The sequence below is a fragment of the Salvelinus alpinus genome, chromosome 35 (genome assembly GCF_045679555.1).
Source record: "Salvelinus alpinus chromosome 35, SLU_Salpinus.1, whole genome shotgun sequence".
NCBI classification, from domain to species: domain Eukaryota; kingdom Metazoa; phylum Chordata; class Actinopteri; order Salmoniformes; family Salmonidae; genus Salvelinus; species Salvelinus alpinus.
Genome location: NC_092120.1, coordinates 16,411,428 through 16,439,212, shown reverse-complemented (window position 1 = coordinate 16,439,212; position 27,785 = coordinate 16,411,428). Strand labels below are relative to the sequence as shown.

Genomic DNA, 27,785 nt, shown 5'->3' with positions numbered 1-27,785 from the left:
CCGGTTTCTCAGAGAATAGGCTTATTCAATAGGAATACAGCTTCCACTCTGACGTGAAAGCATCTTTGTGTGTCCTTGGGCAAGATGCTTGAGCTGTATGGATGAATGATTTTTTTGGAATATGAGTTACTACGGTAACAACGTATGGTACAGATGGCAGACCCGTTGCAAATATCAGAGAACAGAAGTTTAGCCTTGTCCATTGTAGTAGCAGAACTGCCGCTGCGCCACTGGGCTCCCAAGTGGCACAGCGGTGTAAGGCACTGCATCTCAGTGCAAGAGGCGCCACTACAGTCCCTGGTTCAAATCTAGGCTGTATCACGTCTGGCCGTGATTGGGAGTCCCATAGGGCGGTGTACAATTGGCCCAGCGTCGTCTGGGTTTGGCTGGTGTAGGCCGTCATTGTAAATACGAATTTGTTCTTAACCGACTTGCTTAGTTAAATAAAGGTTAAATATAAAAACTGTAGAGAGCTGCCAAGGCTGTGCCTGTATATATATCTGGGGCAGCACAGAGCTAAAGACCCAAAGAGAGAGACATGGTAAGAGGACAAGCAGGAAGTGAGATAGAGTTATGGGGACCGGCGACCCTGGCCCTCCCTAGTTACTCCTCTTTGACCTGCGCTGTTCAGAGACGTGCCAGATTTACACACATCTTGTTTCTGACCAATTAGACAGGAATAAAAGCTGGGGGTGGGGCCGCAGGTTAAAACTGGACCACTTTACACTCATTCTCCCTCTCTCTTCGTTTCTCTTTCTGGCATTTACAGGGAAAGGGAGGAGAAGATGAAGACAAAAAGAAAGCAGTCTCATTTGGCACCTAGTAGAGATGTCAAACAGGGCCTGGGTATTGTTCACACACACTCATGCATGCACGTGGGCACCTGTGTGAGAACTGACTGGTCAGAAAGCATGTGCAGTTGAACTGTACGAGCACACACAGAGGCAGAATCCCATGTATTGTATGACTCCGTCTGTCTCCATCTTTCCTCTCACACAGTAACCTGTCCTTGACAACACAGAGGGAAACGTCAATTTTCTCTCTCTCCCTTTTGCTCTGTCTCGTTGCTTTGTCTCACTTCCTCCCCATCTCTCTCTCTCTCTCTCTCTCTCTCTCTCGTCTATGGTAATAATGTCAGCGATAGCAGCAACAGGGTGCAGCTAATGACACAGAGGGGAGGGAGATGTGCTCTTTAGTCCTTTCCGCGTTAGTGTGCAACATGGACGAGTCTCTGCCTGAAGAGGGAAGAGAGCTAAGCCATAGGCCTGGGAGAGACAGATATGAGAGAGGGAGAGAGATTACAATGTTGTTTTATGTGAATAAGGAATAGTCTAATAAGTCAAATAGAGGTCTAAATGACTAAAAACGCAAAAAACATCATTTACGCCGACTTCAACGCAATTTAATATCCCAAATCCGTGTACCCCTCTGTGCTCCTGTGGCCCCAAAAACAAGGCCAACACTGTGAGCGAACTGTAAGACCAGGTTGCTTCCACTGGAAAGTGACACAACACACAGGCTACGGTAAACAAGTAGGGGTGCATGTGAAAAGTACAACAAACAAACTGTTTCTGTGTAATTTGGCGACACATCTGTGGAAAGTCAAATGGTCAAGTCAGCCACGTCAGCAAATCCCTTTTTTTCTACCACTACATGTGACTTTTGGACTCTCAGGCCTTTTAATTCCAAAGTGAGCTAAATGATTCCCCCTCCAATACGCGCACACACACACGCACACCACAACACACACACTCAAAGCTCACAAACATCTCCCTGAATTGAGAGAAAATAAGTTGCGTAATAAATACGTCCTCCTTCACTGGTGTTTATGAAGTAGTGGGCTACTCTCTCCCTTAAACAGTGAGGCACCAATGACAGCCTCAAAGTGCCTTCCCTGGAAGAGAGGCCAGGCAGAAACCTGTGACTAGGGTCTGGTTTCAATTGCAGACTCTTTTGGCAACTTCGAAAAGGGGGGAAAAAATTGTTCCAAGTTGGGTCATCTTCAAACAAACAACTCTCCCAACAAATCACAAGACAGACATGCCAGAACGTCGCGATTCGAAATCAAACTTTGCCGTCAAAGCCTTTGCAGTGGTTTTAGTGAAGGTAGTTGCTGCAAACTAGCCACTTGCGAAATGCACTCATTAAAAAGAACCTCAATGATCTCCATCTTGCTACTATGTAGTATTATACTCAAGCAGATAAAGTAGTGACCTAGGCAGTGACGTAGTTCCTCTATGCCAGCAGAGTCCATCGTTGAAACCAGACCCTAGTCACTGTTCCCTAGGGTCTGCTTTACCAGACTAAGTCATACAAGATGTGCTGTAACATAATATTTTACTTCCAGAGAGGAAGCTTCCCTCCTGGCTCCCAACACACACACACACACATACACACACACACACACACACAAAGGCAAGGTAATCTAGGCCTTGTGATTTAAGAGGGAAACACACTCACATACCTCTTGAAAAGCACGCCTCTACAGAGACATTCCCTGAGGCTAGTGCCCTCTGTACAGAGGGGGGTGGGGGGACTGCCTTGATTGCAAGAACGATGCAAGCTAACAGCTCCTCTCCAGTGCTATCCTTCCTTTCCCCTCTCCTGTTCTCTCGCTTCACTCGTTTTCTCCGGGCTCTTTCCTGTGGGGACGCGCATTCACCTGACATTGTTCGACTTACATCTCATCAAACCCCCATGCCTGTACTCTGCTTCAGGCACAGAACGGTTGCTTTGTCTGTGCATAGGCCTACACAAACAGAGTAGGCATTGCATTGACATGTCTGTAATATCACACTCAGCTGCTATCGACTTGCGCAATATTCCAATACCCAAAGGGCTCAGCTGCAGACTCCTCCACATGCGCGGGCCAGAGAAAACAACGGGCTCACATAACAAACACCAGCGTCTGACATTTGCACTTCTTCCACCGAGCCAGCGACGAAACACAAACGTTTCCCGCTCCTCCACCCCCCACAGAGACCCGCAGGGAGGGAGGAAAAAACGCATCCTTCCTTTCCAACCTTCCTTGAAGTCATCTCAAATCTGATTGGTTGGATTGGTGAAAGCAACATAGGATGGTAACATTGCTTAGGCTATACCTATCCAATCAATTATAGACCTGTGCTTACCTCAGGGAAAGACGAAAGGAAACGAAGAAGGAAACAAGGAAGGTAACAACAAAGGATGGATTTCTAAAGTATTCCAACAGGGGCATGGGGGCCCCGCTCGGTAAGCGGTAATTTCCCAGCCCAGGGTGAAGTCCCCTCGTGCACCTGGCCCTTAGCTGGAGACAGGAACAGGAGGTTGAGGGAGGTCGCCGCACCCAGCTGGTTGGAGGACAGCAGCAGAACACAGTGTCTATTTTTAACAGGAGCTTCTAACTCAGCCGGTCGCCCATTTCCTTTTCACAACTCATGGGGGTTTTCATAAGATAGACAGTCAACATATTTTCAGAAGTTGGCTGGCGGTGTTTCTTTGGGGGGAATTGAGGGGGTGGGTGACTGATGTTGGAAGTGAGTGACAACAAAACAATATGTTTTATGGTGTACAATTTTCCTGTGGTTCACCATGATGTTCCACTGGTTTCTCTGGTAGAGAACAAACTGTTGTGGGAATATTTCAAGAATGCCCTCAAAAGTACTCACTCTGAGTTTTGGTTCCGAAAAGGAGAACTGATTTGGCCTTAAATGATCTGCCATCTCCGGAAAGTCTGTTCAAAGCAGATGAAGCTTATATGCTGGACTGGTGTTTGGATTTTCAGTTTGTTACGACAGTTGTGGCAACCCTTCAGAACGCAATTACCGAACATCTTATTCAAATGACAACCAACATGGTCAAAACACATGCAAGCGGAGAGACGCACCCACATGCACGAGTATGGGCACGCACGCACGCACACACACAGAGCCCTGGGGGAACTGTAGCCTTATCGCCACATTGGGAGGCTCTCTCTGCCACAGAAAGCCTGCAATGTGTCTGTCCCTTCGCTGCAGTACTCTGAACAGCAAGCAGTGAAGCTGATCCCCTTCACCGTGTTACAGTGTCCCCATACAAATATCCCTTACCGAGGCAAACCACACACACATATACACACACACACTGTGTCCTCACGTTGCAGTCGTACGTTCAGCAAACGCACATTCCCTGCCTGTATTTGCCTGTGCCGACACATCCAGCACTAGAAAAATACACAGAGAGCAGAGAGCAAATCTTTGGGAGGGAGACATTTTTAAGGAGCTGCTTGATGTTTGGTGTGTGTGTTGTGCAGACATTATGTGTGTGTGTGTGTGTGTGTGTGTTGTGCAGACATTATGTGTGTGTGTGTGTTGTGCAGACATTACGATAAGACATATAAAGAGGCTTCTGTCTGTCTGTGTGTGTGTGTGTGTGTGTGTGTGTGTGTGTGTGTGTGTGTGTGTGTGTGTGTGTCCGTGTCCGTGTGTGTGTGTGTGTGTGTGTGTCAGCCCCGCGAATGGGAGAAAAAGACGGGTGTTCCTCGATTCATGTCACACGTTCTGTTTGCTCTGACGATTGTGTTTGTTCTGATGTACCGCTGCAGCAGCCCCCGCCACCGTAAATACACTGTGCGTCTCCACACCGACTAATAACCCTGTCTGAAGATAAAGTAAGGAAGATATTAACAATTTAAAAGAGAAGAGAGGTCAACTTCCCGTTGATTCAGCAATGACTAGAACAGACTTGGTGTAATCTGCCAATAGCTCCCTCCCTGATATCAGCTCTTCAAGAGCCAATGAGGCAGCAGTAAACCATGCAGGAACCCAATGAGGCAGCACCAAAACCATACAGGAACCCAATGAGGCAGAATATCAGATAGTTAGAAGAATACAGAGGGAGGAATTTCCAAATGGAGGCCATTTCCACCTGATGAGGACTAGCAAAGGAGGGTAGACTTGCTGGGCTGTCCAAACAGAAGCATGCACGCAAGCACACACACACCTGAACAATTGGCTTTGTTTAGAGGCATCATGTCCGTTTTGGCCAGGAAAGAGCCCTCGAACATTTACCTGCCATTGTCTCCTGTGCCATCCTGTGCCACCTTGTCTTGGCGGTTGGCACACACAGGGGGGGGGGGGTGCCACTTATCGCCTCGGCAGTTTGTTGAGAAACTGAAGCACATTCACATGTGGAACGACATGAGCTCAGCGGGGACATCGGAGCCATTGCTTTGGGCTGATCATTAGATCGCAAGGCAACCCTCTCGCTGCCTTGACAAGTCATTTTCCCCTCGAATATCAAGTGTTTGCAGCCCTGCTGTTGCAATGTCCGGCACAGCACAGTCAGACAGCAACACAATATAGCTGGTGGGGATAATTTGCTACAGCTCATTCTTCATCATACCGGAAAAAGAAGGGTTTGGATGCATGTTGTTTTTTGTGTTAGTCCTTAAATCTCCATGACTATGAAGTCAGACAAACCACAGGCACGGGCTGCGTCTGGAATGGCACCCTATTCCCTACACAGCGCACTACTTTTGACCGGGGCCCATAGGTTTCTGGTCAAAAGTAGTGCACTGTGTAGGGAATAGGGTGCCATTTTGGGACACACCCGTGGGATTGGCATTGGGAATGTGAAGCGCCAATAGAGACGATGGTTCTGGAACTCTGCCAAATGGGCTGAAACTGTGGAATCTCACGTAACAATTGGGAACAGCAAGAGCAGATAGCACTCCAGGGTTCCCCAATAGGGGGCCCGCTGTCAGACATAAAATAACGTAAAATCACCAGAAGCTCAAAGTGATTTTAATTCAGGACATCTGTTCCCAAGTATTCCCACGCAGAAATAGAGAGGCGTATGTGATCGTATCCCAACGTAATCAAGGTTTTGTCAAACACTATATCTGTTTGGGATTCTTGTGGTCAATTTGCAGTGTACAAATGATTTATAACTATGTTCCGGCCCAGCGACCACCAGCTCAAGGAAAAATTGGCCCACGGCTGAATGTAATTGGGGATACCTGCACTATGCTATACTGTAGATAGCCAGCCACTAGAGCCAGCCAGATAGTTGTTAACCTCTATGCTTTTCTAAAACACAGTTTTTTGGGGGGGGGGGGTGATTCATTCAGTGCTTCTTTCAAGGTTACACACTAGACTAGAGTGGACTTTCCCGCTGATTCAATACTAGGACAAAATGTTAGTGACAATGGTGTGGGACTGTTGATTATCACTTAACAACATGACCACCAGATAGAAGGGAGGCATGTGAGGACATTGAGAGGGTGACAACAGAGTAAGTGGAAATGACAGCATGCCACATCCCTGTCACATGCAATGTCCCAAAGCCATCCATGCATACTGGACACTGCCTGTTTGTCCCAACACTATCCCCTGCCTCCTCTGCTCTCTCCCCTGTCTCCTCTGCTCTCTCCCCTGTCTCCCCTGCTCTCTCCCCTGCCTCCTCTGCTCTCTCCCCTGCCTCCTCTGCTCTCTCCCCTGCCTCCTCTGCTTTCTCCCCTGCTCTCTCCCCTGCCTCCTCTGCTCTCTCCCCTGTCTCCTCTGCTCTCTCCCCTGTCTCCTCTGCTCTCTCCCCTGTCTCCTCTGCTCTCTCCCCTGTCTCCTCTGCTCTCTCCCCTGTCTCCTCTGCTCTCTCCCCTGTCTCCTCTGCTCTCTCCCCTGTCTCCTCTGCTCTCTCCCCTGTCTCCTCGGCTCTCTCCCCTGCCTCCTCGGCTCTCTCCCCTGCCTCCTCGGCTCTCTCCCCTGCCTCCTCTGCTCTCTCCCCTGCTCTCTCCCCTGTCTCCTCGGCTCTCTCCCCTGTCTCCTCTGCTCTCTCCCCTGTCTCCTCTGCTCTCTCCCCTGTCTCCTCTGCTCTCTCCCCTGTCTCCTCTGCTCTCTCCCCTGCCTCCTCTGCTCTCTCCCATGCTCTCTCCCGTCTCCTCTGCTCTCTGCCTCCTCTGCTCTCTCCCCTGCCTCCTCTGCTCTCTCCCCTGTCTCCTCTGCTCTCTCCCCTGTCTCCTCTGCTCTCTCCCCTGTCTCCTCTGCTCTCTCCCCTGTCTCCTCTGCTCTCTCCCCTGTCTCCTCTGCTCTCTCCCCTGTCTCCTCTGCTCTCTCCCCTGCCTCCTCTGCTCTCTCCCCTGTCTCCTCTGCTCTCTCCCCTGTCTCCTCTGCTCTCTCCCCTGCCTCCTCGGCTCTCTCCCCTGCCTCCTCGGCTCTCTCCCCTGCCTCCTCGGCTCTCTCCCCTGCCTCCTCTGCTCTCTCCCCTGCCTCCTCTGCTCTCTCCCCTGCTCTCTCCCCTGTCTCCTCGGCTCTCTCCCCTGTCTCCTCGGCTCTCTCCCCTGTCTCCTCTGCTCTCTCCCCTGCCTCCTCTGCTCTCTCCCCTGCCTCCTCTGCTCTCTCCCCTGCCTCCTCTGCTCTCTCCCCTGTCTCCTCTGCTCTCTCCCCTGCCTCCTCTGCTCTCTCCCCTGCCTCCTCGGCTCTCTCCCCTGCCTCCTCTGCTCTCTCCCCTGCTCTCTCCCCTGTCTCCTCGGCTCTCTCCCCTGTCTACTCTGCTCTCTCCCCTGTCTCCTCGGCTCTCTCCCCTGCCTCCTCTGCTCTCTCCCCTGCCTCCTCTGCTCTCTCCCCTGTCTCCTCTGCTCTCTGCCTCCTCTGCTCTCTCCCATGCTCTCGCCCCTGTCTCCTCTGCTCTCTGCCTCCTCTGCTCTCTTCCCTGCCTCCTCTGCTCTCTCCCCTGCCTCCTCTGCTCTCTCCCCTGCCTCCTCTGCTCTCTCCCCTGTCTCCTCTGCTCTCTCCCCTGTCTCCTCTGCTCTCTCCCCTGTCTCCTCTGCTCTCTCCCCTGTCTCCTCTGCTCTCTCCCCTGCCTCCTCTGCTCTCTCCCCTGCCTCTGCTCTCTCCCCTGTCTCCTCTGCTCTCTCCCCTGTCTCCTCTGCTCTCTCCCCTGTCTCCTCTGCTCTCTCCCCTGTCTCCTCTGCTCTCTCCCCTGTCTCCTCTGCTCTCTCCCCTGCCTCCTCTGCTCTCTCCCCTGCCTCCTCTGCTCTCTCCCCTGTCTCCTCTGCTCTCGCCCCTGCCTCCTCTGCTCTCGCCCCTGCCTCCTCTGCTCTCTCCCGTCTCCTCTGCTCTCTCCCCTGTCTCCTCTGCCCTGAGTCGGTGAGGATGTGTGGTACAGTATAGACATATGCTCTCACTCTCAGTCATTACTGAACTTCACAGAGCTGAACAGCAGGCTGCTGCCATACCCCTGGAGGTAGTCCTGTAGCAGTCTGCCCAGAACAAGTTGGTTAGGCAAACATAATAGTAGTTGGTGTGTAGACAGTGCTGTGTGTGTGTGTGTGTGTGTGTGTGTGTGTGTGTGTGTGTGTGTGTGTGTGTGTGTGTGTGTGTTGTGTGTGTGTTAGCCCATAAAATCACCTTCATTACCCTCAACGCCTCATATCTATAACCATTGTTATGCACTAACAATGACACATTCCATTTTGCATAGTCACTAACAATCTGTGTGACTGTAAGATGTCTAGCCTAAAACCTTATCAGAGATCACAGAGAGCATGTTCGGACCATCTTTTCCATATTATTGGGAAGTGAACCCTCCTTCTGGCCAGTGGCCACATTAAAAAAACAATTTTCGTAGGCAGCTTGATGCGTAATTACTGCACATGTTGATTACTTGTATTACATTGCAGTGGCATTTCATATTGTGACAATTGGTCTGCAATGATTTGACAGCTTAGGACAGGGATCCCCCAGCTGTTGTGTAGATAACTGTATTACACTGTGACTGCTTATCATCTTACCTCCTTGACTTTCTCCCGACGCTGAAGGGTTTGAGGGTCGCTCGGCTTGCCATGTTCGATCCCCAAGGGCGGCTTTAGCAGACATTTTTTAAACTTGTTGTAATCGAAAGAAGTATCCGTGTTGGCACCCTGGTTAGAAGACGAGGTCACTTTCTCATATTTAGAAGCCGAGTCCGTTTTAGACCTCGATAGCATCATGTCCTCCAACGCTTCCCCGCCAGCGACTTTCTTATCCGTTTTAGCCTCATTGGTGACAGAGGGCTTGCGGCTCAAGGCTTTGAGTTTTGTGCTTGTCTCCCCTTTGGCCGAGGTGATGCCCCGGAGATGTTCTGGGTCCTTTGCTTCCTTCTTAAGATGCTCCCTTACATCATTTTCAGACCCTACCGTTACTGGTTGGCTCTCCGTCTTTGAGAGAAAAATACGTTTCAAACGGACAGAGTCAGGTAAGAAGAATAAGGCCCCGAAACACAGAGTTACCAAGCCCGAGAGAAAAAGTAGAAAGACGAATTTCTGGGATAGGCGAAGACCCATGCCCGATGCTGACACACCGGGCAACTTTCGGAAAACCATTGAAATTGTTTTTCTTTATGATTGCCTTAACTTATTCAGCAGTAGGCTATAGGCTACAATGGTTGTACAACACTCCACTCTCACACTATCTCTGCTGGGAAGTTTCCCTATGTGTCTGGTTTCATGTGTAAAAGTTGATATGAGGGGCTGAAAAACACACCCCTGTGACAAACTGATCGCCACAACTCTCCTTATCGTGCAATCGATTGGACCTGCATAGGTAAAGTTTACCTTTCAATTTTAGCAATCACGTTTGGCAATGAGATCAATAATGTGTGCCTTACATTAGCAGGTATTGGTCATGACAGTCATAGCATAGGCATTTTAAGTTTTTTTTTCAATATCTCACATTCACAAAGAAAAAGACAGGTTTATAATAAATGCCACTTGTGTTTGCGTAATCCGCACTAAATCGATGGATGTAAAATAACGGAATATGCGGAAATCTACGCTAAAATGACACAAGATGTTTCGTTACTTTACGTAGGCTATTGATCCTAAAATGCACCCATCACAAAGCCAAAGTAAAGTTGATCTTATCTTCATTATTCCAAGGCGTGCCAATCATTGAAAAATACATCACCGGATGGTAAAAGCAAGCGTAGAGCGTCTTTGTCGGCAGGTTCGTTCATAGCGGTCCCCGTTGCAGGTCACAGAATGATGTGTATAACCGAAGAAACCCAAGCATCTGGTTTTGTATCCTGTAAGGTAGGCGGATGCTTCTGCTGTATGAACACGTATATTTATTCATGCCGCCACCGTCCGTTAGAAATCGGCACGTTCTTCAGTCTCTCATCATATCTGAATACGCAGCACACAACCCACACAGCGAAGGTGAACGAATACGGTGTCGCGTACGCGCACGAATGTATTTTAGCTTCCAAAAATCTGTAGAATGGAGACTAAAAGCCAACCATCCAAGAGAAATAGTGCCGCTTGCAGTTCAATCCCATCAACACATCGTGTCTTCCACCCGCCGTCTAGGGTTTGTCTTCTCGTGCGCACCCTTTTTGTACAGTGTTCGCCCGCTTGCTCGCCATCAGCGCAGAGCGGGAGAAAGAATACATAAAATATAGGCTAGAGTGAAACGAATACTGTTGCTAAACCGAGTGGGTTGTTCGGGCTCTCTTGATGGAGACACGGTAAAGGCATACGAACCCACAGTCGAAGGGAGGACCAGCAGCAGGGGGTTTATCGGGCTCTCTGGGCGGTCAATTATGAACCAAAAGGGCTGTGGTCCTATTCCCAAAAATGCAGTATTGGATAATCTAATTTTACCCTACCGTTTGGGTGGGGCATATATATCAATACGATTGTAGATATTATTATATTATTTTTTGCCATTTAGGTGTTTTTTATTTTATTTTTTATCTAGGGACGTAATAATCCATGGCACCGGTCACCACTCCATGCATTAATAACTCAAAGTAGCCAAAATAGTCTTTATGACGAATAGACTGCCAAAATGATGTTTAAGTCCATAGATATTATAAGACAACATCTAATATGAAAGGTAGTAACATTGACCAGATTCAACATAGGATGTGTAATGAAGAATTGTGCTTCCGTTGCATAGAAACAGTATGCTAATCACATGCCAAAAGTTTGGAAAGTTCTACCTCTGCATATAAGAAGAGAGGGGAGGGCAGATGATAAATTGCAGACATGCTGTTGTCCAGAGACAAAATAAGATAAATGGTCCCAATTAACATGGTGGTAGCTTTAACTAAAGAGCTATGCATAGCATTCTCAAACCAACTGGAAGATGGGGAGGGTGTGGTGAGCACCATCAAAGAGTTTACAGGACACCTATAATGCATGGAGAACAAAAATACATATTATAGTCTCTCTCTCTCTCTCTGGGCCTAATAATGCTTGGTTTGGGGAATCTTGGGTACATCTGCTTAAGTGGCATTGGGCTCAGGATAATGTTCAAATGTGTGTTGAGCAGTTGTTTATGTAATTCTCACACTCTATTTGACCCCAGAGTCTGACTGTCAACACATCCCACTGTAGATGTAATTCAATCAGACTAGCTGCTTGTAATTTACAGCGAGGAAAGCAAAAGAGGAGAATGAACTGTTCAATCACCCCATGTATTTCTTTGCAACCTGGTCTCAGAGCATTTCTTATTATTCTGTAGGTAAATCCGAGACACTCCATTTAGTATGATATATTACATTTTGTATGGTATATATTACATTTTGTATGGTATATATTAATTTATGAATCTCATCATCCATTCTCTATGATATGTTACAATTTTCAATTCGTACAATATTTTACAAATTGCAATTCGTACATGTTACGAAGTGGGTTGTGGTACAATATGGTACAACATTTGCTAACGTATGATATGTTACAAATTCCAATTTGTTGTTGCTCATGTTAGCTAGGTGGCTAACGCTAATGATAGCTAGCTCTAAGTGTTAGGGTTAGGAGTTAAGTTAAAGGGTTAAGGTTAGGGTGCAGTTTACTTTGGGCACGCTTTTCATCCGGACGTGAAAATACTGCCCCCTATCCCAGAGAGGTTAGGAGTTAAGTTAAAGGGTTTTAAGGTTAGGGTTAGGAGAAGGGTTAGCTAACACGCAAAGTAGTTGCAAAGTAGATAAAAAAAAGTAGGTTATGACAAGTTATGTCCGCTGTTATGACAATATGACATGGTTATTACCGTGTCATAAAATGTTATGACACTGGGAGTCAAGTCTAATGTTACTAATCAATGTGTCTCAATGGTACGAGTTGCAGTTGAGTTGGCACGGAGATCTGTAGGTCAGCGACAGGCTAGTTTATCATGAGGATAAACGAGATACATAACACACTCCCAGCTCTCTCATTGCAAGCAGATGTATCATTCAGTGTATCCTTGAAAGTACATCTCTTTGTGCTTTGCTTTCTCTCGTTGTTGAAACAGTACAGTTCTGAGTGGATGGGTTCGCTGCATGCATATCATGTCATGCATAGTGAATTGTGGGGATCCACAAAACAGCCTTGACACATATGGGAAACAGTGTTATTGGCTGAATAAGGAACACATTGGATCACTAGTGCGTAGAAAATACATACTGGACATACATTCCTCACTTTAGAGGGGAGTCATATTGTCCTCTATAATCATTACCCACTGGGCACACAATGGTTGAATCAACGTCGTGTCCACGTCTTTTCAATGAAATGACGTTGAGCCAACGTGGAATAGACGTTGAATTGACGCTGTGCCCAGTGGGTAAACAATTATATAAACTTCATCAGGAAAGAAACCTCTTCATGATATAGAAAGAATTGAGTCTTCTGCTTGTTAGCCTTCCTTTTCCTGTTCCTCTACATTTAGATCTATGATTTGGCATGCAGACATCACTTTACAATTGAGGCTTATTTAATGATCCATCAATACGTCTATCCTCCAGAGTCGGGCTGTTCTTCTGTTTGACTAGAAGACGTACGCCTTGTTCTCGTATTCAAACATTCATCATTCCTTTACCAATGAATCAAGGTTTTAGTCATTGTTCAAAGCGAGGCACAAATGGAAAAAGTCCATCTCGGTGTCGTGTTCATTCTAACACATCAAACCGTTTTGTTGTGGAGACGTATTGGCCTGTGCCAGCGTTGTCTGGATTAATAATATCACAGACGCTGCTATTTCTTTTTTTAAGCACCGGGGAAAATGAACCCTGACACTGGAACTAATGGATATAGAGCAGGTCTGAGGTTTGCAGCTCAACTACGCCAATCAATCCTGTGGGGAGTAAAGAGGCCATTTTGACTTGTTGCACAAGGGACAGACAGAGATAGTAGTGCTGACTGCACAGTCTTAACGTGTGAGAGAAGCCAGCAAGGGCTGCGTGTCAGGACAACTATAGAGGGCGAGCTAAAGGAGACGGTCGGTGTAGGACAAACTGACCTCCTCATGCAGATGTTGTGAGAGAGTCGGAAAGTCCTTAATATCTCCAACATTGTGCGATTCATAACATGACTGTGGCTGCGCAGACATCTATCCGTTACGTGTCCAGATCTTCCAAGGACAGGTCTTAAGTTAGGGGGTTTGTAGGCCTACTGTACAGTATATGTTGATAATTCATGACCATGTGCAAATCCCAACACGCTGATATAAAATGATCTGTGAGTCAGGATTTTCCTAAGTGGACCACGAATTGCAAATCGATGTTAGTCTACAGGCCTATTCATCCAGGTTACTACACGCTGGACTAGATAACTGAGAAGCTGGGAACTCAGCTGAAGTCCAGTGCATGTTTAGCTTGCTCAAATGAATTTCAAAACATTATTTTGAGGAGAATGGTTTACTGTTTTTAGTACCTAAACAACCATTAGCCAGCCATACATTACAGCAGGTATATGGACCATGGAAATTAGAAATGCACAAATGCAATTGCAAACCACTAATGCTATTGCCAACAGACCATTAAGCAAACGGAATGAACCTTATTACTACTTAACTGCAGTGGTTATATATCCTTGTGTGCTAGCCAGTCAGTTCTCAATCAAACAAGCCCGTGGAATACAATGGAAGATCATTTTAAAAGGTCTGCTCTGTGGTACTAGGATAGGGCACAGCACCATCTTCTGGCTGCTCTTGCCTATGTCTTTTGGAAATGTGGTCTCTTGCTGCCATGGCATTGAGCCTGTCTGGATGAACGCTATCTCATTGGACATCACTTTGTTGGCCTGGCTTCCTCTAGACTCACTGATCTTGCAACCTCACTGCACATCAATGTGTATTATTCAGAGAATGTGCTTGCTCTGCCACCGACTGCCCTACAAAAAAGTGTATTTGTTTTTATATCCAAAAGTACAATAACATTTAACTGGTTCCAAAGTAGCAGCCTGAGGAGTATTCCAGGAATGACAAATAAAACCCTCAAAATGATTTTTACTCCATCCCTTCGGCCATGTTTGTAAATGATGGGAAATAAAAATGACTTCAACAGCCTACGGTTTTATTCCACACGAAGGACACCTACTCCCAACATTAAAAGGTGATCAAGAGGAAATAAACAGAAGTGTTCATGCAAATAGTGCACATTTATCTTGTCCCACTATATTAGAGAGCATTGTGGGTCCTCACGGCAAGCCGTTTGACAGGCAAATGAGTCACGGCGATTTAACTGCGGCATTATGAATAAACAGATTGATGGAGCCTAAATGTGTCGCTGCTTTCGGTCTAGGCCCCTTATGCATATTTGGGTCATTCCACGAAATGAGTGCCTTTTGCGTCCCTTTAATATTTTAAGTAGAAATTGTGCACCGATATTTAATTTTAAAAGCCTGTTATATGGTCTATATGTTTAAAATAGACCACAAGGATAATTCAATACATCAGATTTTCAATATGAATAAAGACTTGCTAAAGTAAAAAAATGTCCCTCCATGCACCCTGTGTGAATTCTAGGAACATTTGAACCCACTTATTCCCAGAATGTCTCCAAGTTTTCACCATAATTATAGAGCCCTGGTTATTTAGTTGCTTTCACAAAGTCATTTCTGGAGATTATTATTCCTTTGTGATTAGTGATTCATTTACGTCTGTCCCTCTTTTTAAAGTCAACCCTGTTATGTGAACTGAACTCCTGTTTTAATATGGTGAAACATTAAACATTTAATGTTTTAATATATGTTTCTTTGTTTTAATATAAAGAAACATTAAACATCTAATAGTCAGATCATAGTGTAAAAGCACGTTTCCTCTGATTGGGAACCATATTTAGGTAGGCTGTTCTCACTGTTTGGTTGTGGGTGATTGTTCCTGTTCATGGCGTTCTTCGTTGTCTGTATGTTCACATGTTCAGGTCTGTAGCGTCGTTAGTTTCATTTTATTGTTTTGTTCGTGTTGTTAAGTGTTTCCAATAAATATGGAAACATACCACGCTGCGCTTTGGTCCTCCTCTCTTCCACCTAACGACGAGCGTTACAAATTGTTAGGTATTACTTGTTAGATATTACTGCAGTTGGAGCTAGAAACTCAAGTATTTCGCAATACCCGCAATAACATCTGCTAAATATGTGACCAATAAGATTTGATTTTGATTCCCTCTGTCATAAGGGAATTTTGGGCTGATTTAAGATGGAATCGTCAACCCTGTTATTGGAGTTTATTTATTTTTGAGTTTGAGTTTATTTTATTTTTCAACGTTTCAGTAAAAGTGCCGGTTTTAGCCAGCCGGCTAATTTCCAACCGCAGTCCCTGGGCAGGTTATTAAAAACAATTACAATATAGACAATCATTGAGCACACGCAGAGCAACATAGGACAAGCAAGACATAGCATAGGACAAGCAAGACGTAGCATACAGACAGAGCAACATAGAACAAAAAGCAGCAAGACAAAATTCATAAAAGCAACAAAGTATTTCCACACCTCACAAGCTACAGACAACAGACATGGAAAGCGGCAATACACAGCTAGGGATTATGTTCACAAATCTGATTGACCTTTAGCCATGTCTTCATGCATTTTGTGAAAGTGTGATATGTGGTGCAGTTATGTGTGTCTGATGGCAGTGTATTCCAGACATGGGAAGCTCTCACAGAGAAAGCGGATTTACTAAAGGTGCTTTTCCTTAAGGGAACTATACCGTCACCTCTCATGGCAGACCTTGTGGATCTGCTGCCATGTTTGGGTTTTCTGTTTAACAAAAATACTGAGTGGATTTTATTCGGCACTTACTATAGTCCTTTTTTATTTAACCTCTTGAGATGGGAAAAAAATATTTATGAAGTTGAACATGAGCTCTTTATCACAGAATGTTAAATATGAAATAAAAATCTTTTTTTTTTCTTTCTTCAAGTTTCACTTCTCAAAAAAGCACAGAATCGGTGGAATGACCCATCTCACACTCCAAATGTGAATTGGCAGTGCTATGCCAGGATGCCAGTTAAATTTTAGCAAGGCAGCCAACACAATCTGTGTTTAAGTGTCAAAAACAAATATAGGGCACATCAAATTAGACTAAGTCAAACATCCACAGTTTGTTTAAAATGTTTCCAACACTCGAAAAGTTCACAAAAGTCCCTATGAGTGACTGGGCTACATCCCATCATATTCACCCCTCTCTCTTTTTGACCGCTCCCTCTACACTCTCAAATATGCAGGGTTAAAAACAACAGAACTTGGGTTATAGCCACAATCTCTATTGTGTAATTCCGTAAGAAATACACTCATTGACATTGCATCCCAGAAACACAATCATTTTACAAATGTATTGTCCCTCCTTTGTGAAGCCAGTGCAGGCACCGCCATAGGTTGAACGTTCTCCATCATGATAGGTAGGCCCAGATAGTTCCTCCCAGCATGTTGTGCTGCCGTCTGTCCTGAGCTGTGTAGCGGCAGGCCTGTCTGTGTGGCAGGCATGTCTGGTTGATAGGCTGAAGTGGACAAGCAGCCAGTTATTAATGGCTGCCCCTTATTTTCATCTGGTCCAGGGGTAGTGGTTTACACACTAGGGGCTGGTTGTATTTCTTGCTGGTCAATATTCTGCTCTTTTAAACCTTTACAGCGGAGAGGCTTGTTGTGACCCAGGGGTTGATGTGTCGATGTTATAGTTGCTGTATTGGACGCTTCAGGAAGAGTTATCTTCAGCTAGTTTGATGTGGAGTAGCTAATGTCTCTCAGAGCCTTTCAACAGAAGATCCGACGGTTGCGAGGTCTCATTAACGGAAGGAAAACAAAATGCCTGGAATGATTTTCTTTGCTCATCATGTTGTATTTGGTAAGATCAAAAGGAAGGGTGTTGTGTTTTTCCCTGGAGATTTCAATAGACTCATATGTTGCTATAACTTGTAAATAGTCACTAAAATACTCACTGTCAATTGTTGTTTGTTTTTCATCCTGGCAGTTGTCGTGCCTTGATCCTCGAGAGCCAGATTAGCAGCTTTGACTTCTGACTTCGGGGGATGGAATTTCCAAGTTGCATCAAGATCGATCCCTGATTTGTTTTAACCGCTGGTAATTACTATGATATTGACCAATTTTTTCCCCACGAACAGCCAATTAGATACAAAGAACATCCAATGGCATCCTGTTTAATGATATCTTATTTACCCCATCCTGTTTTATTTAGATCTTATTTACCCCATCCTGTTTTATTTAGATCTTATTTACCCCATCCTGTTTTATTTAGATCTTATTTACCCCCATCCTGTTTATTTAGATCTTATTTACCCCCATCCTGTTTATTTAGATCTTATTTACCCCATCCTGTTTATTTAGATCTTATTTACCCCATCCTGTTTATTTAGATCTTATTTACCCCATCCTGTTTTATTTAGATCTTATTTACCCCCATCCTGTTTTATTTAGATCTTATTTACCCCATCCTGTTTTATTTAGATCTTATTTACCCCCATCCTGTTTTATTTAGATCTTATTTACCCCCATCCTGTTTTATTTAGATCTTATTTACCCCCATCCTGTTTTATTTAGATCTTATTTACCCCATCCTGTTTATTTAGATCTTATTTACCCCATCCTGTTTATTTAGATCTTATTTACCCCATCCTGTTTATTTAGATCTTATTTACCCCATCCTGTTTTATTTAGATCTTATTTACCCCCATCCTGTTTTATTTAGATCTTATTTACCCCCATCCTGTTTTATTTAGATCTTATTTACCCCCATCCTGTTTTATTTAGATCTTATTTACCCCCATCCTGTTTTATTTAGATCTTATTTACCCCAGTGAGCATCCCCCCCACCTATTTCCACCCAAAGGTTGCCTCGGGGGTGACGTGCTGGGGCTGTTGTGGCTGCCCTCAAATGGTGCCGTCTGTCTTCTGTGTGTTGGTGATGACTGAAGGGGTGTTCCTCCTGTGATCCTTGAACTCTCATGGTTTCTAATGATCATCACTAACTTCTTAAGGACCAGAACTGGTAAAGCATGTGTCTGTTGCCCCCTCTCTTTGTCATGGTCCTTCGAGACGGATATGAAAAACTAGCCCAGAACAACGACCGACTAACATGAGTCTCAGTCCATTATCCCATTAGCAGATTATCCAACTCTTCTTTTTCAATGGAATCCATTTCTATTTCAATTAAGAACATTGAGTTTTCCAAAGGGATGGTGACCCTTCTGGCAAGAAATCTATTTAGCAGGGGCAGTTGGGGGATTCTGAATCCCATTGTTTAGATGTGTGGCTTATGTGACAATTGCATGTTTGTAAATGTAATCCACAGCAAATCAATAATCCATCATTGACATTGGTGTCTACCCCAGTCCAATTTAATTACGGTTATTGTTGGAACCAGAGGGGCATTAAAGCAGGATCAATTAGTTAGTCAGCTAACTTTGATAAACAACCAGGAATAACAGTTGATTTTCTGGTTAATTAAAAAAGCTAAACATAGATATTTGTTTTTGGTTGATGAATAAATTAGACCATACCCATTTCAAGCTTATGATTCTGAAAACAAAGTTATTATTTCAGAATATTCAGGCAAATTAGATGGCCAACTGCTTTGTTGCAGGGCGTCAGTTTAGTGCCCTGTTCCTTTGCTTCCGGTCTTCATTTCGGATGCACAACTGACCAAGGCGATCATTTTGTCTGAGTGATGGTTATCGACCAGGGGCTAACAGCCCCCCACAGGTTTCTCTCAGCCTTCTCTAATGTTTAGTCCTCATGCGTTGGAATAAGATAACTGCGGAAATAATCCTCTAATAGAGGAGAAGAGACATTTTCCACCCACACACTCCTTTAGTAGACCTCTAGAGGCTGTTTGGTACGCTCAATTCAATTCCAAAACACTCTTGATAGGAACATTCAAGCAATGGCTTTTTAATGGCTAAAACAACAATTAGCCATACTTTACAGCAGGTATGTCGACCATAGAAATTAGAATAGAATGCAATAAACAGACCATTAACCCAATGGAATTGGAACACTGTAAACCTTATTCCATATCAACTGCAGTGATTAAATGTCCGTGTTTGCTAGGTAGTTATAAAATATCAATGGGATACAATCTAAAATGGTAAACGCCTGCTCTGTGATACTTGGATAGTGCTCACCCAAAAGCAAAACCCAAGTCCATTTTTGGTTGCACAGCACCATCTTCTGGCTATTCCTGCCTATGTCTCTCAGGCTGGACAGATAAACCCTGCCTTTAAAACTATTTTCCCTGGCTCTTCTGAATGTAAAAATAATCAAATATGACAAACAGTCACATGTATTATTCCAGCTACTCCAACATTAAAATGTGATCAAGAGAAAATAAACAGGGTGTATTCATGGTAATAGAGCACATTTATCTTGTCCCACCATATTCGGGAGAGTATTGTGGGTCCTCACGCAAGGCGTTTGGCAAGCAAAAGAGGACTAAATAGACAGGATAAATCGACAGTGTCAAATGTGTTGCTAGTATTGCATATTTAGCAGTCTCGATGACTGCGAATTCGCTGCAACGCCAGAGAATGTAGGCTAATTTAAATCTTGTCAGGGGCAGCCAATTCATTCTAGGAGGGTCAAAAACAAATGGAGCTCATCCAATTAGAGTAGGCCAAGCATCCACAGTGCTGTATTGTTCCAAAAGTAAGAAATGATTCACAAAATTGTCAAAACCCTTGAGAAAATGCATCAAAGTGCATTGTTTACTTTGTCTAAAGTTATTGTACAGGTTTGCTGTAATATGATGGTACATCACTCCCCCTTCTGCAAAGATTAAGAATGACATGTTCATAATGTACTGGGAAAGTATACAGAAGTGAAGTGGGAAGAAAAAGTATGTGAACCCTTTGGAATTACCTGGATTTCTGCATAAATTGGTCATAACATTTTATCTGATCTTCGTCTGTCACAACAATAGACAGTGTGCTTAAACTAATAACACACAAATTGTATTTTTCTTGTCTATATTGAATACATCATTTAAACATTCACAGTGTAGGTTGGAAAAAGTATGTGAACCCCTAGGCTAATGACTTTTCCAAAAGCTAATTGGAGTCAGCTAATCTGGAGTACAATCAATGAGACGAGATTGGAGATGTTGGTTAGAGCTGCCTTGCCTTGTAAAAAACTCACAAAATTTGAGTTTGCAATTCACAAGAAGCATTGCGTAATGTGAACCATGCCTCAAACAAAAGATATATCAGAAGACCTAAGATTAAGAATTGTTGACTTCCATAAAGCTGGAAAGGGTTACAAAAGTATCTCTAAAAGCCTTGATGTTCATCAGTCAAATTGTCTACAAATGGAGAAAGTTCAGCACTGTTGCTACTCTCCCTATTTTTTAAAAATAAAGAAAAAACATTGAATGAGTAGGTGTGTCCAAACTTTTGACTGGTACTGTAGTTGTAGAGTACGTTGGCCGGGACTCAATGGAAATGGGCAGCGTTTACCATAAATGTGATCTCCGCAAATGTTATGGAAATGACTTTAAAAAGTCATTGTTGGCTGTATATTGCTGCACGCTTTAACACCTCTTGCATTGAAGCCCAGCCTTTTTCTTTATAGCTGACCTTTGAAGCAAATTAGGCCTACTTTGACTGGAGAATCAGTAGTAATTGTATTGCAGAAAGAAACATTGTATCAGAGAAACATTTATTTTGATAAATTACAACTTTAATTTGGTATATTGTTTCATTTCAACATTACTGCATTAGTTTGTTTTCGTAATCCAAGGTTTGGAATGCTTAAGCTAGGCTAACCAACAATACAGTGCACAGTTGTCACTAGTGTCATTTTTCATACAGTCTGATGTTTTACAGTAACATTATATATTTATATAACATATTGACTTATAGATTTGAATTCACTTGTATAGAAAATAAAATATTTGTATTATTGCGAAGTACACATTGCAAATCACTGGAGATCAATTAGCCGACATTAACACAGAAAAAAAGAGATCTAGGTAAAAAACAACAGATGAGTGGCTGGTGGGCAATACAATCGCCATGCTGTGGACGCATCTGTAGCAGAGCAAGGGAATTCACGAAGAAAAGCATTCATCCTAGTCGGATTTAAGTCAAAGTTAAACTGCTTCCCTGCTTCTCTGTCTTGCATGTTGGCATAGACGGATCCAAATTCGCACCTGACCTTACCGTAAACTAGTATACCACACATACACTAGCCATGCAAAGCCTGTGTGACCAAAATACCCGTACTTATTGCTCTTGCTTTAGAGTTAAAGGTATCGGTTAAAGTGCTTTTATCAATATGGCGTGGCAAATTGTTACAGACTCAGAGGTAAGGAAAGGAAGTCTACATACATTGTTCATCGCTTATAAATGTACCAGGCTGCAGTATGTTTAATCAAGATGTTATATATCCACATGTGCACTTCAGGAGTGAAATCACTTCTTTTTTTTTGACAATCAAATCCCTTTGGACATATGCAAATGATGACTGTGGAATAATTATTCAAGTCCAACCACCTGTCGACTCTCAGCAGGAGAAAAGAAAACAAGACAGCTCTTTTACACTACGGCCAGTAACGGGTCAGGCCATAATAAACATGACCCTCTGACAGATTGTCAACCATCATAGTCCTATATCAAGGTTATTTTCATACCCATGATCTAGTGCTCCAACCTATCAATGTAAGGAGAACAATCACTTTGTAACGACACTCGTTTGGATGAAAGAAGCGTTTGGTCTCTAATGTCAGTCTGGTTCGGTTCCAGTAAGGCAGCCAACCATAAGATGGAGTGACTTTAAAAAGCACATAGACCCATGTCAAGCACATGAAGCAATATAAAGCACATGGAGCCAATGTAAAAAGTGTATGAAACCAAATAAAGCATGTGAACCGAATATAAAGTACTAGAAGCACTATAAAGCAAATGAACCCAAATGAAGCACATTAACACATCGTAGACCACATGAAGAAATACAATGCAAAGGAACCCAAATAAAGCATGTGAACCGAATGGAAAAATCACATGTAGCAGCAATTATACAAATGCAATTAAACACATGTAAAGCACGCATAACGCAGACAGAACCACAAGCATGGCCAAACTTAGTCCTGGGTAACAAATACCCTCCTCCTTGCGATTCCATGAACCCACTTCCAAACGAGGCCAGAGAATTTATACAGACATAGCTTCAACAATCCATTAAATGCGAAAAATTATTCAGCGTGGATCTGAGAAAGGAAACAAAAATCCATTTGCATTTGAACAATTAAGGAAATGAGTGAAGCAAGACATTGAAGCCACTTCACCTTCCTTCCCTACAGGAAGTATTGAACAAAAGGCTGCTGCAACGTGACAGACATAGCATTGTCATACACAAATTAATATTAAAGTCCCTAGACAGGTTGTATGGCTTGAGATTTAGTTGTCTGCAAGGAACGAAAACACAACGATGCCGAGAGTGTTACAAACACACTGCATGATTTTCAGACACCAACCAGGGCTTGCTTCGATACAAAAACGGTTTGGATGGAAAAATCTGTGTTTAAACCATTGGTGCACAATATGGTTGGTGAGAAACACCCTGAATTTGATTTTAAGATAGCCTACATGTACCGGGCAACTACACTGAACAAAAATATAAACGCAACATGTAAAGTGTTGGTTTAAAGTCTTATGAGCTGAAATAAAAGATCCCAGAAATGTTATATACGCACAAAACATGTTATTTTGCCAAAGATTTTGTGCACAAATTAGTTTACATCCCTGTTAGTGAGCACTTCTCCTTTGCCAAGATAATCCATCCACCTGACAGGTGTGGCATATCAAGAAGGTGATTAAACAGCATGATCATTACACAAGTGCACCTTGTGCTGGGGACAATAAAAGGCCACTAAAATGTGTTGTGACAAAACTGCACAATGCCACAGATGTCTCAAGTTGAGGGAGTGTGCAATTGTCATGCTGACTTGCAGGAATGTCCACCAGAGCTTTTGCCAGTGAATTGAATGTTCATTTCTCTACCATAACCCACCTCCAATGTCGTTTTAGAGAATTTCTCACAGTACGCCCAACCAGCCTCACAACCACACATCATATGTAGGGTGTTGTGTGGGCGAGTGGTTTGCTGACGTCAATGTTGTGAACAGTGTCCCATGGTGTTGGTGGGGGTTATGATATGGGCACGCATAAGCTACAGACAACAAACACAATTGCATTTTATCAATGGCAATTTGAATGCTCGAAAATACGGTGACAAATTCCTGAGGCCCATCATGAGGACCATTTTTTTTCAAGTTATCTGTGACCAACAGATGCATATCTGTATTCCCAGTCATTTGAAATCCATAGATTAGGGCCTAATGAATTGATTTCAATTGACTGATTTCCTCATGTGAACTGTAACTCTGTAAAATCTTTGAAATTGTTGCAAGTGGCATTTATATTTTTGTTCAGTATAAATTTAAAGATCGGTCTTCTGAACACTAACGATAACAGTAGTTCCTCCTTTCCAGCAGGAAACCATTGACGGTCTTTAAGTGGTGGCCAAATAAAAGTGCAATGGGAAAGCTTCGAAGTAAACTGCTCTTCCACTAGCACTAAGGCAAATTTTTAGAAACAGTTTCCAGGGCTAGTTTCCAAGCTAAAGTTGACTTTCTATGGCTGCCCTTACATAACCCGTTTCGGAAACCTTGTAAATGTCATGTTCATACTATACTAGATTTCTGGTGTCGTTTAAATAACAATACAATGGAGAGAAAAATCTGCCAGGGAAGTATCAAATGTCAATCATTCCGTAAAGCTTCATTTTAAACCCCTCTCTGATCAATAAGACCTTGTCCTCGTCTACTCTCACAGCCGAAGCAGCCTGTCCTTTACAACAAGCTCTGACATTTCAACACATCATTCAATTTGGTTTCAGTGAAGAAAGTGAGACGCTTGATATATTTTACTTTCCTGGACTCAACCTACAAGTACCCGTCACTGCAATGCCCATGTGAGGGAATGGGGACATGAAAGGAGAACACCACCCACACACACACACGATGTAGTACTTTATGTGCGCGAGTGGCCACGGTTTCTTAGAAGCACGCCATTACACCGTCCTCATGTTCCCCTCTCTACTGTAACCTCAGTAACCACCGTGCACCTCTCCCTTCCTCTCGCTCTCCTCCCCTAAGCTGTAACGAGACCCCTCTCTCTCCTCCCTTCTCTCCTCAGCTGTAACGAGACTCTCTCTCTTTCTGGGCGTAAAGTGACAGCACACGGAGGTCGGAGAGGAAGGTGACAATCAGCAAACTAGGCCATGGTCTTGGACATCTTAGGCTTCTCTAGTTGAGACAGTTAGACTCCAGCTAAAGTTGTCACTCATGCTACAAATCTAAGATGGTTATACAGTAGGTGGGTTGAGGGGCAACAGTAATCACATTGACCATATAGCTAACGGTCTTTTGAAATCAAAATCAAATCAATTACTCAATTGTTCCTATTGATCGTATGGCTTTGTGTAGAAAAGAGAAGCAATGTACTGTATACATAATACCTATACAAGCATATACTGTACATGTCAAGGTTTTCATTGTCTTACACAAACCCTAGATTAGCTTTACACTGTTGTGCGAGCAGAATAGGTGTTGGCTCTTGCGTTCGGATGTGAATTTGCTTACAACTAGCTAGCGCACTGCCCGTGATGGTTATAGACCTCAATGTTAGCAGAGGAGCGATGACCTCTTCGTTTGCGTCGACATTACAGCATGGCATTTGCTTTAAAGGGCATCGTTCAATTAAAATGGTTATAATCAATATAAATCGCTATGCACATTTTACACCAATATACTGCATTGAATAGCTAGTTTTGCCCATGTCCTCATACCTGTATCTCCAGGCCATCATGATAAATAACATGGAAACCTCACCGGCCATGTGGTGCTCACTCGTGTGACGAAGGGTCTGCGTAGCCAAGTGCTAAAATACAACTTTGTTCTATTAGAGTTGCGCTGCAAGTCCCCTCCTTATTGGATATCGGGAAGATACAAACCCACGCGAAAGCTTGAGACACAAAACGAGGAGAGGTTCACTAAAGATAACAAACTAAAAACAAACTAGGTTTCCCTTTTTAATCGATGGATTAAACGTCGGAGTAGAGAAACACACCGGGTCAAAAATTATACAAAGAACCAGCTAATAAAAAGGACAATATGCATGTCAGGTACAATTACAACCCAATGTCCATCTCCTAGGACAAACTACCTAGCAAGAGCTAGCTGGCTAAATGTGCCATGTGTGTTTCGACTTGCCCCAAATGAACATAGTTGGTTTTGATATTTTAACCCGCGTGTCTGGTGTGGATCGACAAACATACGCGCAATGGTGGACGCATGCACAGCCGGTGTAGTCAGAGTGTAAGAATTAGTTTTTAATTGACTCACCTGGATAAATAAAAGGTTAAATGAATTATATATTCTTGGCCATTGAGGTGGTTAGACGATAAAGATCCATAGTCTCCTCACATCCTTTACAGTGATGCCTAAAACCCAAAATGTCACGAGATTTTCAAAAGGGGAGTGCTAAAAACCAATGGGGAACGTTAAACTGGCAACTAGGTCTTTTAAAAATGTCAAAACAGTTGATGTAAATAAGGTGCAAGAGAGTAAAGAACAGATCAAACCCATAAGATGTAAGATGAATTGTAAGATGCGACTACCGGCAAGAGAATATGGAGAAAACACCACAAAATGGTTCTGAAATGGCCCATACTAGAGCATTTTCTTAAAGGGAACATATCCTCCTGAGACCCACCAATTCATTTTTGTACACTCTCTTTGACATGCCACTGTATTAAGTCCCGTTGTACCTGAGAGGACATTCTGGGTTTTTCAATGATATCACATGAGTGGGGGTGTGACCTGGATAACTTTCTCTTCCTGGATTTTCAAAATGGCTGCCAACACAATTAGCATATGTTGTGGTAAGAAGATAAGTGTGTGTAGTTGTGAAATAAAATTTTGTGAGTTTGATAATCAAATTGCTTCTAGTAAATATCTTAGAAATAATTTGGTGAGTTATCAGAGCAGTGTAATCCTTTTTTCACATTAAAAATGTCCTTTGTAGAGGACATCAGGATGTGACAACTATGTTTACCTACTGTAATATACATTTTTTATATTTACTATCAACCGTTTCTTTATGTCCACTACAGCGCAAAACAAATTTGTCTTTGTAAATTATTGTAACTCAAAACACAAAATGAAGACATTCCAAAAAATGTTTTGGCTGGGTGTCAGGAGGATAAGAGTATTTGGTGTGATTTTAGGGATTGGCTTATATAGGGGAGTTAAGTCCATTCAAGATCAACACATCTCCTGGTGTTGCATCACAATCCTTATTTTATGTAAATAGAGCTTATACTGCACAGCATACACGTCTCGGTGATGCTGGCGATGTTGTACGTTCGATTCAAATAGAGAGGCGATGCTTGAAGCGGCGATGCCAGGGTTTGCATCTCAACATTTCCAAGTCTGCGCTTGGCACATTCCTTAGCTTTAGGGCGAGACCTTGAAGAAAGAGGTCCATTGAGTTTAGCACAGTGAAAACATTACATCCAGCGTGGAGTACATCCTGTGTACAGCACCAAGTAAAACCCTGACCAGCTGAATGACAAACGATGACAAAAGACAACCACATAAACAACAGTCTCATATTAACCCTGAAATTCAAAAGAAGCAGTTAAGTGGTTAATTGTGTGATAAAAATGCACCTAGTGAAAAGGGGTTTACTCTAAGTGTCTGACTTTTCTTGAAAGTAGAAGAACGATCGTAAAGGTTATGAAAACAAATGTGGAACTTTGTCACCAGTCCAAACCTTTGGTAACGCATAATTATGTTCCCCCGTCTCTCGGGCTAATTCCCACCAAACCCAAGATGACCCAAGGCGGCGACTGCCTTCCTATCACTTAAAAAATGAAAAAAGAGCAATGACAACTATTGAAAAAAGATGGCTATAGATGGCTATAGTCTCCTTTTCTCTTTTGGTTCATAAAACAAGTTATTTCCTAAGTCCTTTCTTAACAGTTTTGGCTTCATTGGTTCCTCAACCAATGGGATAGCAAACTCAAATGAGGTGGTGGTGGAATGAGAGGAGGTGGACCTTTCCCCTGTAGTGCCCCCGCTCAGGGGGAGGAGCTGCTGCAACCACACCCCTCCCTATTCCTCACAATGGGAGGAGCTAGTTGTTTTTTTTAGGGAAGGAATGGTTCATCCTCCTCGTCCTCATTACTAGGGCCCGGGTCACTCAGACACCTCATCAGCCCTGGGTTCTTGTTGCCCCCCTCTTCTTCTCCCTTCTCCTCTTTCCCGGCCGAGGACGGCTTCATCATCAGGCCTTGGTCCTCATCCCGGTCGGCCCCCTCCCTCTGACCCAGGCCCTGGTCCGTGGCACCCCGCTTGGAGAACTCGTTCAGCATGTTGACAGAGTCCGGGGACTGGGGGGAGGCTAGGTCCACCTGGATGGTGGGGACGCCGTCTGAAGAGGCCTTGATGTTGTAGAAGGCGTTGGGGTCTGCGCGGGGCAGGCAAGGAAAGGGTTAGCGTACTGTACATTACTCC

At 43.7% G+C, this 27,785-nt stretch overlaps 2 protein-coding genes across 3 annotated transcripts in view; both read right to left on the bottom strand.

Moving 5' to 3' along the window:
* The window catches only part of LOC139564291 (mannosyl-oligosaccharide 1,2-alpha-mannosidase IA-like), a 205,005-nt gene extending 194,518 nt beyond the window's left edge, over positions 1-10,487 (bottom strand). For both annotated transcript variants that reach the window (XM_071383694.1, XM_071383693.1), the window contains exon 1: positions 8,747-10,487. In XM_071383694.1, the coding sequence (XP_071239795.1) occupies positions 8,747-9,316 (570 nt within the window). In that variant the 5' untranslated portion in view covers positions 9,317-10,487. The remainder of the gene's footprint in view (positions 1-8,746) is intronic.
* A 10,375-nt stretch (positions 10,488-20,862) lies between these two features.
* The window catches only part of LOC139564643 (Na(+)/H(+) exchanger beta-like), a 44,551-nt gene continuing 37,628 nt past the window's right edge, over positions 20,863-27,785 (bottom strand). Inside the window, exon 12 of the mRNA XM_071384351.1 lies at positions 20,863-27,738. Coding sequence (XP_071240452.1) covers positions 27,419-27,738 — 320 coding nt within the window. The 3' untranslated portion in view covers positions 20,863-27,418. The remainder of the gene's footprint in view (positions 27,739-27,785) is intronic.